The sequence below is a fragment of the Somniosus microcephalus genome, chromosome 6, assembly GCF_052327205.1.
Source record: "Somniosus microcephalus isolate GS21.2 chromosome 6, FLI_Smic_1.0, whole genome shotgun sequence".
NCBI lineage: Eukaryota > Metazoa > Chordata > Chondrichthyes > Squaliformes > Somniosidae > Somniosus > Somniosus microcephalus.
Window position 1 is genome coordinate 44,848,841 of NC_140992.1, and position 13,444 is coordinate 44,862,284.

General features: G+C 44.4%; 1 protein-coding gene across 3 annotated transcripts in view; it reads left to right on the top strand.

Moving 5' to 3' along the window:
* The first annotated feature begins 548 nt into the window (after nt 1-548).
* The window catches only part of fxr1 (FMR1 autosomal homolog 1), a 74,463-nt gene continuing 61,567 nt past the window's right edge, over nt 549-13,444 (top strand). For all 3 annotated transcript variants that reach the window (XM_085990128.1, XM_085990129.1, XM_085990130.1), the window contains exon 1: nt 549-680. In XM_085990128.1, the coding sequence (XP_085846254.1) occupies nt 564-680 (117 nt within the window). In that variant the 5' untranslated portion in view covers nt 549-563. The remainder of the gene's footprint in view (nt 681-13,444) is intronic.

Consider the following 13,444-nt stretch of genomic DNA (forward strand, 5'->3'; position numbering starts at 1 on the left):
GGTTGCCTTGCATTTATAGGGATGAGTGCTGTGGGTGGCAGAAAAGTTGTGTTGGATGGTGATTTTCCAAAGTTGAGGCAGAGTGAAGGCAGGCTATGCTGTATCTTAGTTGGGAATTCTTGATGCTGAAACAGGATGTCAAAACTGGCAACTGCTCCACTCCCCAACTTGGCATCCTTGAGTACAAAGTCATTTCAACTTTTTAAAAGGTACTTCTAACTTTTTTTCTTTTGATGTTGCTAGTTCTACAGATGCCTAGCTTTCTCTTTTTTGGGAGTAAGACTAACTCATTTTGGTTTAAATATGTGACCAATGTTGATGCATCGGACTGAAAGAACACAACAGCATGTGCTTAAATAGGTTTGCAGTCTGTTTTACAACTCATCAGTTGTTAACTATACTTCTAATATAGTTGGATAATGAGAGCTGTGTCTGTTGGACAGTCCTGTCGGGAGCAGGTTGAGTGTCTTAATTTAGAGTGAGTTGGTTTGTAGAGGAGAGAGCGCATGTTGACACCCCTTTTGCCTTGGTGCCTGACTCTTGGGTCTCACTCCCTGCTCTGAATGAGGCGTCGCAGCGGCTCTGTACAAATTCTAGAAACACATCCCAGCCTCCTCTGCGCTTCCAATATGGAGGACCTGACGGTAGAAGTGCGCGGCTCCAACGGAGCATTTTACAAGGTAAACGCCTCACCCCGGGAACCTCACTTTCTTTTTTTGGGGGTGGGGGGGAAAAGGGGCGCTGTGACCGTGGTAAAATCGGTCAAAAGGACCATTAATTCCCGAGCCTTCAACAGGGAGTGGCGTGAGTTAGTTGGCGCTCACCTCCCTGGTAACTCGTGTAATCTGCTATCGAAGCTGCAGGCCTTGCTATCTAGAGAGTTTACTAGGCCTTGCTTTCACATTTTATTGGCATCTAAATATATTTCGTGAAGTTTTCTACTTTTGATATCGTCTTATTTATGATAGGTAAACAGCGAACAATACGGACAGATTTTGTTTTTTTTAATAAAACTGTTTAATGGATGTCACAAAAAATAAAGTAACTATTTTTGGCGTATCTCATCCTATTTTGTTCGTTTTTTTTCCCCTTTTGTGTATAAAAATGATGATTTAAAAAAATACTTTTCTTCTCATCCAACAACTATTTTAAGTACGTCATTCGAGTACATACCTCGCCGGCTGTTACTTGTCAGTCATGTTTTATCAAGTTTAGAAAAGCTCTTGGAGTCTAGTTTCAGGTTATTTTTAACACGAGGACGTATGTTGAAGCCGCTTGACTGAGGCATGTTGTTTTTGCCATAAAAGTGCATAGGAAAGTTAAAATAACGGGAGTTCTAGGTGTGGTGCTTTACTTTTGAAGAGGGGTTGTCTGATGTGTAAATGATCAGATAATATAGATACATAAAGAAATAGTAAAGGAGTTTCTTTCCTTTAGTGGTGAAAATGCGTAAAAAATGTTTTTTCTCAAGCTTATTAGATTTCGAATCCTTTTGACGTGGCTTTATGTTTCAAACGTCAACTGACTTAACACAATGAATCTTTAGATCTATTGAATTTGAACGTAGTGGAAACAGATGGAGTATGAGACTGGGGGAGGGGTGGAACTGAATGACATAAAATTATGCTGTTTTAAATATCCTATAAAATGATGTAATTGTGAATAATCTCCACGGGTGGAATATTTGTTTGCTCTTGAAAGCAGCTTTCAATAAAAACGTGCTTCAGGTTTTAAACATCTAATGCTAGCAATTGCACAGGTGAAGATCTCATGATCATATCGGCTTTGTGAATGAAAAGGGTTGGAGAAAGTTTTCAATTTATCTATGTAGGATACTTGCCCTTTCCTTGACTTTTTAATTGCAGCATATTCTGGATTATATCTAAACTTCAGATTTTGGATGTTTTCACTAGGCCTGATAGCAGCTAGTCAGTGTGTATCACAGTTTTTTGTATTGGGTAACCATTATGGTATTGGTTTGTGACTGTGCCTCCCTAGAACTAGAAATACTGCTCTGATCATCTGCTCTCAAAGTTGGAGAGTCTCCAATCCCAGCCCCCCTTTCCTGTTATAACTGTGAAGTCCAAAAATTGTTGAAAAGCTCTTAAGATCGCCACTGCTTTAGAAAGAAAAGAACTACTTGACGTTCTATATCTTCTCATGTCCCTCAAATGCCCCAAAGCCCATCACATTATTTGTTTTGAAATGCAGTCACTGTTGTGTCAGTAAATGTGGAAGTCTGTGCACAGCAGTGGTCCACAAGCAGTAATAAGATGAATGACCAGCTAATTTGTTTTTGGCAATGTTGGTTGAGAGGAATATTGACCAGGACATCAGGAAAGCTCCCCATTCTTCCTTGAATAGTGCCATGGATGCCCTAATGCCCCCTGGGACAGGAAGCTAAGGCCTCGGCTTGTGTCTTTTCCAAAAAAATGGCATCTCCAGCAATTACCATTCTTTCAATATTCCAATGGAGTATCAGCCTAGCTGACCATTTAGTTTATCTTGTGCAATAGGGTGTTGAAAAAAATTAATGATTTGTAGATCGTGGTTTCAGTATGTCTTGAGCATGTCGATTTTCGTTGTCTTTATTAAATGTTAGACTTAAAGAAGCTTTTTTTCAAACTTGGCATGTGTTGTTGACCTTTGTTTTCAAATTGCAGCAGGGTTTTTATTTTCTAAGTTTTCTGTGTCAAAAAAAGTTTCCAAATTATAACCTAAATAATATGTTTACTTCGTTATATGCTGCCACACTGATGCTTTGCTTTTAATGAACTGTTGTCGGTTTTGACTGATGTACACGAATGCATTGAAAGTGACTAAATCTTGGACAGATTCTGAGAATATTAAAACTGTATCAGCAACTTTAGCTTTGACTGACTACAGTAAGCAGTTTAATTTGAGATGTGTAGCTTTTAAAATATTGGCCTGACTCAAACATTTTTAAATATTAATTTATTAGAAATAATTAGCTAGATCATGTTGAACAATGTCGAGTTTCTAGTGTAGGGCCACCCTGATATTAAGAGGATGTACAGTGGATGCGGTGAGGATGTTTCCACTGATGGGTGAGACTAAAACTAGGGGGCATAATCTTAGAATAAGGGGCTGCCCTTTCAAAACTGAGATGAGGAGAAACTTCTTCACTCAGAGGGTAGTAAATCTATGGAATTTGCTACCCCAGAGAGCTGTGGAAGCTGCAACATTTGATAAATTTAAAATGGAGATAGACATTTTCGTAGCAGATAAGGGAATTAGGGATTACGGGGAGAGGGCAGGGAAGTGGATGTGAGTCTAGATTCAGATCAGCCATGATCCTATTGAATGGCGGAGCAGGCCCGAGGGGCCGTATGGCCTACTCCTCCTATTTCTTATGTTCTTATTATGTTACTTGACTAGCATCCGTTGTTAAATGGAGGTCCGTCTGTCCTCTCAGGTGGATGTTAAAGATCCCATGGCAGTATTTTGGAGAAGAGCAGGGGAATTCTCCCCCCACCCCCCCCACCCAATCCTGGCCAATAGTGATTCCCCGTCTGCCCACGACAGCATTGTGGTAGGAGTGAGACCAAGTCCCGCCTTCAGTGAGGACACGCTCCATTGTGTCATGTGGCACTACCACTGTGCTAAGTAATAGTTTAAGAACAGATGCAGCAGCTCAAAACTGGGCATTCTTGAGACTGAGGGCCATCAACAGCAGCGGAATTGTATATCACTACAATCTGCAGCCTATGGCATGGCATATCGCTTCACCATCAAGCTAGTTGACCAACCCTGGTTCAATGAGAAGTGCAGAAGAGCATACCGGAGCAGTGCCAGGTGTACCTGAAAATGAGATGCCAACCCGGAGAAGCAACAACACCAGGCTACATAGCGAAAGCTGCGTGCTGTAGACAGAGCTAAGTGATCGCACAACCAACGGATCAGGTCAAAGCCCTGCCACATCCAGTCGTGAATGGTCGTTGACAATTAATCAACTAACGGGAGAAAAAGGAAGTGGCTCCATGAACCTCCCCATTCTCAACAATGATGGAGCCTAGCTTGTGTGTGCAAAAGACATGGCTGAAGTGTTTGTAGCCATCTTCAGCCAGAAGTGAAGAGTGGATTATCCTTCTCTGCCTCCGTTTGAGGTCTCCATCACAGATGCCAGTTTTCAGCCAATTCGATTCACTGCATGTCATCAAGAAACCGCTGAGTGCACTGGACACAACAAAGGCTATGGGTCCCAGCTGTAGTGCTGAAGACCTGTGCTTCAGAAGTAGCCATGCCCCGAGCAAAACTGTCGGGAGTACAGCTACAACACAACCAATGTTCCCTCTAATTTTGTTTTGGCCCCTTTTACAGGCTGCGCGGCCCATTTAAATTTTCGCGCATGTGTGGTTTCTCAATTTAAAAGCCGATGAGCCGGCCTGCGTGGGACCGCCAGACCGCTGCGCAGCTTCACTGGAACAAAGAACACAACCCAATAATGTGGAAAATTGCCCAAGTATCTCCTGTCTACAAAAGGCAGGACAAATTGAACTCGGTCAATTACTGCCCTATCAACCTATTCCCAATCATCAGCAAAATGATGGAAGGAATCAACAGTGCTATCAAGCAGCACATACTGACCAATAACGTACCTGCTCACCAATGCTCAGTCTGGGTTTCGTCAGGACCACTCTGCTCCAAACCTCAAAACAGCCTTGGTCCAAAACATGGGCACAAGCTGAATTCCAGAGGAGAGTGACGGCCCTTGACATCAAGGCAGCATTTGACAAGAGTGAGGCACCAAGGAACCCCAGTAATGCTGATGTCAATGGGGATCGGAGGGAAAACTCTCCAGTGGCTGTAGTCATTCTTGACATAAAGAAAAACGGTTATGGTTCATCATCTCAGCCCCAGGGCAATGCTGCAGGAGTTCCTCGGCAAGTGTCCTAGCGCAAACTAAATCCAGCTGCTTCATCAGTGACCTTCCCTCCATCATAAGGTCAGAAGTGGGGCTGTTTGCTAAGATTGCAGTGTTCAGCTGCATTCGCAGTTTCTCACAATGAAGCAGTCCATGTCCGCATGCAGAAACAGCTGGACAACATCCAGGCTTGGGCTGTGACAAGTAACGTTTGGCAGTTACCATCTCCAACAAGAGCCTAACCATCTCTCCTTGACATTCAGTAGTATTGCTATTGCCAAGCAGCCATATGCTGGGGAGTCACAATTGACAAAAAAACTCAACTGGATCTGGATCAGCCTCATAAGTGCCATGGCTAGAGGAGCAGGTCAGTGGTTGGGTGTTCTACGGCGAGTGGCTCACGTCCTGACTCCCTAAAGCCTCCCCACCATCTACAAAACACAAGCTGGGAATGTGATGGAATAATCTCCATTTGCCTGAATGGGTGCAATACTCAAAACTTAGACGATAGGAGCAGGAGTAGGCCATTCGGCCCCTCGAGCTTGTTCCGCCATTATTTCTTCTTAGGCAGTCCCTCGTAAGCAAGGATGACTTGCTTCCACATTAAAAATGAGTTTGCAGGTGACTAATGAGTCCAATGCGGGACCTACAGTCTTTGTCACAGGTGGGGCAGACGGTGGTTGAAGGGGCGGGTGGGTGGGGTGCTTGGGTTGACGTGCGCTCCTTGTGCTGCCTGCGCTTGGCTTCCGCTTGCTCCCAGTGAAGAGACTGTGTTCAGCGCCTTCCCTGATGCTTCTCCTCCAGTTTGTGTGGTCTTGGGCCAGGGATTCCAAGGTGTCGGTGGGGATGTTACACTTTTTCAAGGAGGCTTTGAGGGTGTCCTTGCAGCATTTTCTCTGCCCACCTGGGGCTCTCTAGCCGTGCCGGAGCTCTGAGTAGAGTGCTTGTTTTGGGAGTCTTGTATCGGGCATGCGGACAATGTGACCCGTCCATTGGAGCTGATCGAGTGTGGTCAAAGCTTCGATGCTGGGGATGTTGGCTTGAGCAAGAACACTGACGTTGGTGCGCCTAACCTGCCAATGGATTTGCAGGATCTTGCGGAGGCAGCGTTGGTGGTACCTCTCCAGTGCTTTGAGGAGCCTGCTGTACATGGTCCATGTCTGAGGCATACAGCAGGGCTGCAGCTTAGTGCCGGGTTTGAGGTCCTGATCTTCAAACACACTCTCTTCCTCAAGTGCCGTTTAATGAGATCATGGCTGATCATCCAAATTCAGTACCCTGTCCCTGCCTTCTCCCCATATCCCTTGATCCCTTTAGCCTTTAAATATATTCAAGGAGTTAGATATATTTCTTAAGAATTGGCCTCAGTGGCCTTCTGTGGTAGTGAATTCCACAGGTTCACCACTCTCTGGATGAAGAAATTCCTCCTGATCTCAGTCCTAAATGGCTTAGCCTTCGACTGTGGCCCCTGATTCTAGACTCCCCCGCCATCGGGAACATCGCTCCTGCATCTAGTCTGTCTAGTCCTGTTAGAATTTTATAAGTTTCAATGAGATCCCCTCTCATTCTTCTAACCTCTAGCGAATACAAGCCCAATCGACCCAATCTCTCTTCATATGTCATTCCTGCCATCCCAGGTATCAGTCTGGTCAATCTTCGCTGCACTCCTTCCATGGCAAGAATATCCTTCCTCAGATAAGGCGACCAAAACTGCACACAATACTCGGTGTGGTCTCACCAAGGCCCTGTACAACTGTAGCAAGACATCCTTGCTCCTGTACTCTAATCTTCTCGCTATGGAGGTCAACATACTATTTGCCGCCTTAACCGCCTGTTGCACCTGCATGCTTGCCTTCAGCGACTGGTGCACAAGGACACCCAGGTCTTGTTGCACTTCCCCCTTTCCCAATTTATTGCCGTTCAGATAATCTGCCTTCCTGTTTTTGCCACCAAAGTGGATAACCTCGCATTTATCCACATATGGCAGATGCAGTACAATCACCCAACTTGTCCAAATTATACTGGAGTTTCTCTGCATCCTCCTCACAGCACACACGCCCACCCAGCTTTGTGTCTGTGGTAAACCACTTTTATCGTTCACTATCGTTACACTATGGTTATCACTGTTTACACTGTTGTATCACTACACAAGGTTACCTCTTGCCACGCTGTTATACCTGGGCTGACCACAGCTGACCCCGCCCATGGCTCCGCCTGCTTGCCCAGGTATAAAGGTGGTCGACTGGCTGGTATTCCTCCTTGTTGGATCCGATCACCCACGAGGGTGGGCTCTGTTATTTAGCCAATAAAAACCTATAGTTACTAACTTAACTCGTCGCTTTTCATGAACTGAATTGATAGGTATATCAATGTCGTCTGCAAACTTGGAGATATTACATCTAGTTCCCTCGTCTGGATATTTTTAAATATATATTGTGAATAACTGGGGTCCTAGCACCGATTCCTGCGGTGGAGAGGCTCAAAACCATCCACGACAAAGCAATCCGCTTTATCAGCACTTCATCATCTAGCCTAAACATCTGTAGGATACACTGCAGCAACTCTTAAACCCATGCCCTCCACCTACTTAGGGCAAGGGCAGCAGGGGCACCGTTGTCTCCAAGTCTCACCATCCTGACTTGAACGTATATAATCCTGTTCCTTCATTCGTACTTGATCATAATCTTGGAACTTTCTAAGTGGGAGCAGCTTCACCACATGGACTGCAACATTTCAAGAAGATGGCCCATTACCACCTTCTCTTGGGGGAAATGGGGATTGACAAACACTTGTCTTGCCAGCAACAGCTACATCCTGAGAATTAATGGGGGAGAAAGAAAACCGCTATTTTTGTTTGGAATTTGATTACAATTAAGTTTGTAGTCCTTAGCTGAAGGCAGGCTTGGGTTAGTGTTGTGCAAGGTTATGTGTTTTTAAAGTTGTATCTGTCATTTAAGGCATGCAATGTGGTTTTTCTGTTTAATATAGTAATAAAAATATGTTTTGTTAATTTTGCGATTTAAAGAGAAGCTAATGAACATTCCTTGTCTGAGAAGGAATTTCAGTTGTGTTGAACTGGTATCTTCTGCTACAGAATCAAGACTTTTGACCTCTGGGTAGGTGGTCTAGTATCAGAATCACTACACGCATGTACCAATAATTCTGGGAGTCGTGAGTTCCCAGGATTCCCATATAATGAGCTTCCAACCTTGGTAGTACTAGTGTGAGTTGTTAAACAGAGGACAGGCATTTCTCTATAGTTGGGGACGATGGGAAGGCAAGCCATCATGGAATACTTAAGTGGTAAGCAGATGACTTGGATTGGGAATAATGAAGAGTCCAGTAAAACTGAAGGGGAAAATGAAAGTAATTTAACATATCATTGCTTTCAACAGTGACGAGTTGTGTTCTCCCACCCTCTCGCCCCTTGCCCCAGTGCGGTTTGTGTGTGTTGGAGAAGGCGGGTGTGGAGTGGGGGATATTATTCAGTGTCGCTCCTGGCGCCAGGTAGCAATCTTGGTTGAAATCCAGTCCATGTTGATTGGATGAGTGAGTAGGGAGCAGGGACCCTAGTTGTGTTCCCTTTCCCTATCCCAGGTCAATGGGGAGGGAGCAGGAGCAGGAACCCAATTAGGCACACAGTTAAAACTTAAATTGGATGAATTAGTGTAGAAAATAGAAGAATATATGTTGGTTGAGGAAGTGAGGTTAATTTTAGTCCCTATGTGTTGTGCTGTAACCAACACAGGACTTGAAAGACTTGCATTTATATAGCGCCTTTTAAAAAGTAAACCATCAGGACGTCCCAATGAGCTTTACAGCCAATGCAGTACTTTTTTGAAATTTTGTCACTGTTGTAATTTAGGAAACATGGCAGCCAATTTGCGCACAGCAAGCTCCCACAAATAGCAATGTGATACTGACCAGATAATCTGTTTTTTAGTGGTGTTGGCTGAGGGTTATTGACCAGAACACCGGGGATAACTCTTCGAAATAGTGCCATGGGATCTTGTATGTCCACCTGAGGGGGCAGACAGGGCTTCTGTTTAACATCCCATCCAAAAGACGGCACCTCTGACAGTGCTCCAGTCTCTGCAGTGGAACGTGAACCCACAACGTTCTGATTCATAGGCGAGAATGCTACCAACTGAGCCACTGCTGACACTTTTTAAAAATTCATTCTTGGGATGTTGGCTTTGCTGGCAAGGCCAGCATTTATTGCCCATCCCTAATTGCCTTTGAGAAGGTGGTGGTAAGCCGCCGCCTTGAACCACTGCAGTTCATGTGGTGAAGGTACTCTCATAGTGCTGTTAAGAAGAGAGTTCCAGGATTTTGACCCAGCGCTGATGAAGGAATGGCGATATATTTCCAAGTTAGAATGGTGTATGACTTGGAGGTGGTGATGTTCTCCTGCACCTGCTGCCCTTGTCCTTCTAGGTGGTAGTGGTTTGGGAGGTGCTGTCAAAGAAGCCTTGGTGAGCTGCTGCATTGCATCTTGCAGATGGTACACACTGTAGCCGCGGTGCAACAGTGGTGGAGGGAGTGAATGTTTAAGGTGGTGGATGTGGTGCTTTGTCCTGGATTGTGTTGCGTTCCTTGAGTGTTGTTGGGATTGCACTCATCCAGGCAAGTGGAGAGTATTCCGCCATACTCCATACTTGTGCCTTGTAGAAAGGCTCAAGGGAGTCAGAAGGTGAATCACTGTCCGCAGAATACCCAGCCTCTGACCTGCTCTTGTTGCCACAGTATTATTGTGGCTGATCCAGTTAAGTTTCTGGTCAATGGTGACCTCCAGGATGTTGATGGTATTGTTGTACTACAAGGAGCGGTGGTTAGACTCTCTTGTTGGAGATAGCCATTGCCTGGCACGAATGTACTTGCAAATTAACATTCGCGCCACAAAAGTGCCAGGCAATGACTATCTCGGGTAGATAGAGAAAAAGTATATCCGCTGGTTGGGGAGTCTAGAACTAGGGGGCATGGTCAAAAAATTGGAGCCAGACCCTTCAGGAGTGAAATTAGGAAACACTTTTACACACGCAAGGGTGGTGGGAGTTTGGAACACTCTTCCGCAAATGGCAATTGATGCTAGATCAATTGTTAATTTAAATCTGAGATTGATAGATTTTTATTAACCAAAGGCATTAAGGAATATGGGGCAAAGGCGGGCATATGGAGTTAGGTCGCAGATCAGCTGTGATCTCATTGAATGGCAGAACAGGGGCTAAATGGCTTACTCCTATTCCCAAGTTCCAAATTGCCACTTTTCAGCCCAAGCCTGAATGTCGTCCAGATCTTGCTGCATGCGGGCATGGACTGCTTCATTATCTGAGGAGTTGTGAATGGAACTGAACACTGTGCAATCATCAGTGTACATTCCCACTTCTGACCTTATAATGGAGGGAAGGTCATTGATGAAGCAGCTGAAGATGATTGGGCCTAGGACACTGCCCTGAGGAACTCCTGGGGCTGAGATGATTCATCTCCCACAACCATCTTCCTTTGTGCTAGGTATGACTCCAGCCAGTGGAGAGTTTACCCCCTGATTCCCATTGACTTCAATTTTACTAAGGCTCCTTGATGCCACTCTTGGTCAAACGCTGCCTTGATGTGAAGGGCAGTCGCTGTCACCTCATCTCTTTGTCCATGTTTGGATCAAGGCTGTAATGAGGGCTGGAGCGAGTGGTCCTGGCGGTACCCAAACTGAGCATTGGTGAGTAAGTTCACTTGATTGCACTGTTGACGACACCTTGCTGATGATTGAGAGCAGACTGATGGGGCGGTAATTGGCTGGATTGGATTTGTCCTGCTTTTTGTGGACAGGACATACCTGGGCAGTTTTCCACATTGTTGGGTAGAAGCCAGTGTTGCAGCTGTACTGCAACAGCTTGGCTGGAGGCACGGCTAGTTCTGGAACACAAATCTTCAGCGCGACAGCTGGGATGTTGCCAGGACCCATAGACTTTGCTGTATCCAGTGCACTCAGCTTGATCTCGCGTGGGGTGAATCGAATTGGCTGAAGACTGGCTTCTGTGATGGTGAGGTCCTCTGGAGGAGGCCGAAATGGATCATCCACTCGGCACTTCTGGCTGAAGATGGTTGCAAACGCTTCAGTCTTGTCTCTTGTACTCGTGCTAAGCTCCGCCATCATTGAGGCTGGGGATGTTCGTGGAGCCGCCTCCTCCCATTAGTTGTTTAATTGTCTGCCACCATTCATGACTGGATGTGGCAGGACTGTCGTACTCAGTGCTTGCATTAATACCACAAGTGTAAAAGTATTCTGCTCCCAACATTGAAGTTGATCACCTTAACCACCTGAAAATTCATTCCACGTTTCGACTTAATTATTTTTGTCTCAGTGGCCAGCTAAAGACGTGAAGTGGTGGATCTGTTGTGAGCCGCTGTAAGCATATTTTGGAATTCTAACACCCAACAGCCATTCAAAATCTGCTTTCTAACTTTTCTAGCTACAGGAAACTTTGAGTTATCCGGAGGCGAACTGTCCGGCAAGCTGGAGCCACCGGCAAAAATCAGGAACCGTTTTTTATTCTTTTCGTTTCTTTTTGCTTTTTTTGAACAGTCAAGCTGTGCAAGGTCTGTAGCTAAGCAACAGCTTCAGCTAGAGATGCTTGCCGACTGTTTAGAGGCTGTTGCTAAGCAACAGGGTTTGTTGATCTCCGTATGTTTCAACATTAGCTCTGGAGTGTACGGCAGTTTGGAGGGAACGACAGCAGCTCGGTCCCGTCGGTGCCGGATCGCACAAAGTTTCCTGTACCTAGGTGGGTTTCTTGCAAACTACTGGCAAATATAAATCTCAACAGGAAATATAATTGTAGCCGTCCTTGTCTGCATCTGAGGAAGTATTTTATAATGAAAGTACTCCTTTAGTATTTTTTTAAATGATGATGTATTCATGTAAATTTGGATCTGATCTTTAGACTTGAGGTGCTATTTTGAGTTTGCAGAACAATTGCCTGCATGTTGGGACTTGGCAGAACCTGAACTTTGATCGTAAAAATATTTAAATTTCTTTGGTTTATTAATCTTGGGACATTATTTTGGTCAGTGTCTTAAAGCCTGAAGGACAATATGGATCTGAAAAACTACAAAGCTTATTTTAAGTTTTTATGTCTGTTGAACAATATTGCAGTGGTCTATTAGACCTGTGTTGAGCTAGCAGTTTGAAAAATGATTTGAATATAAACAATTTTGCATATAAGATGACTCCCCAAAGTACCACTCTGTCTTCAAAAAAAAGTCCTGCTTCTTGTACAAGATGAGGATTAATATTTCAAAGCATTTCTTCACCAAAGTACTTATCTTTTGTATCAGCATTATGATATTTAAATGGCAGCGCTCCCTCCTGACTTCAGTCGTAGTTCTCGTTGCTGATTATGAATCTCGTCAACTTGTCTCCGATTTTAAATCGGCAGTGGAAACATAAGATTGAATCAAGAGGGAAAGCTGACATTTAAATATTGCAGCACTGGAAGAACCAAGCAAAGCAATAGGGATAAGAATGAGTGGTGATGGTGTTGCAGGTTCCAGTGTGCTTGGTGAAATTGCTTTGCTGCAAGGAAATCCTGAGGGAATGTATAATCTGCAAAGGACGACCCAAGATTTTAGCCCCAAGCAGGGTCACATATCCTTGCACCTTAGAAGAGTATGTATAAATGTCTGGTACAGATATATTTGAAAGCCCCCAGGCTTCACCTTTGTGGGCTGTCGCTGTTTTTGACCTCTGTTTATAAAATTGGCTAGTTGGGAAATAAGGCCATGGTGGGGCATGGGGAAGTTGAGCTTATCACTGCAAAAAGAAAAAGTGCTGGGTTAAATGGTGCAAGTCAGTTGGACTGGCTATGCACTGTTAGGGTTGCGAAGGGGTGGAAAGTTTCCAGGAAATTTCCGGAAATTTTCTGCTGGAAGTTTAGCTTGGGAATTTTGCCCAAAAAAGCGCATGCTAGCATAATTGTTCTTTGTATTTTTCATTTTTTTTTCACAGGCCCTCTCTTAAAGTTACTAACAGATGGAATCTTAATTATTAAGGAATTTCTTAATCAATATATGTTTATCTTCTTACTTGGCTTATTTTAATAATGTTTTGTGTGTGACTGAACAAGTGTGTCCTGATTGGTTGGATGGGTGGATGAGCGATTAGCTCCCTCTATTGGTGATGTAGCGTTGTGCGTGCACAGGTTATGCTTCCATCACATGGAGCATCAGGAAAAATTTACTCACCCTGTTGCAATCGTGCTGATCGACCGCAGTTCGACACAGAGACAAATGCCCTTTATTTCTCTGCATAGAACAATGTCACGTTTACCGTCGGATGTGTGGAAGCATTTTACCCCAGACATTAAAGATGGAAAGACTGTGTATATGTGCAAACACTGTACAAAGCCATATGTAAAGAATGCCACAAAGATGCAGCATCATTTATCCAAATGCAACAACTTCACTCAAAGCTGTCAGCAGTCAGCCCAGAGTTCCTCTGCTTCCATTCAAGATGATGGTTCACATTCAGCATCAGGCTCCTTATCAGCAACTCCTGGCCCATTT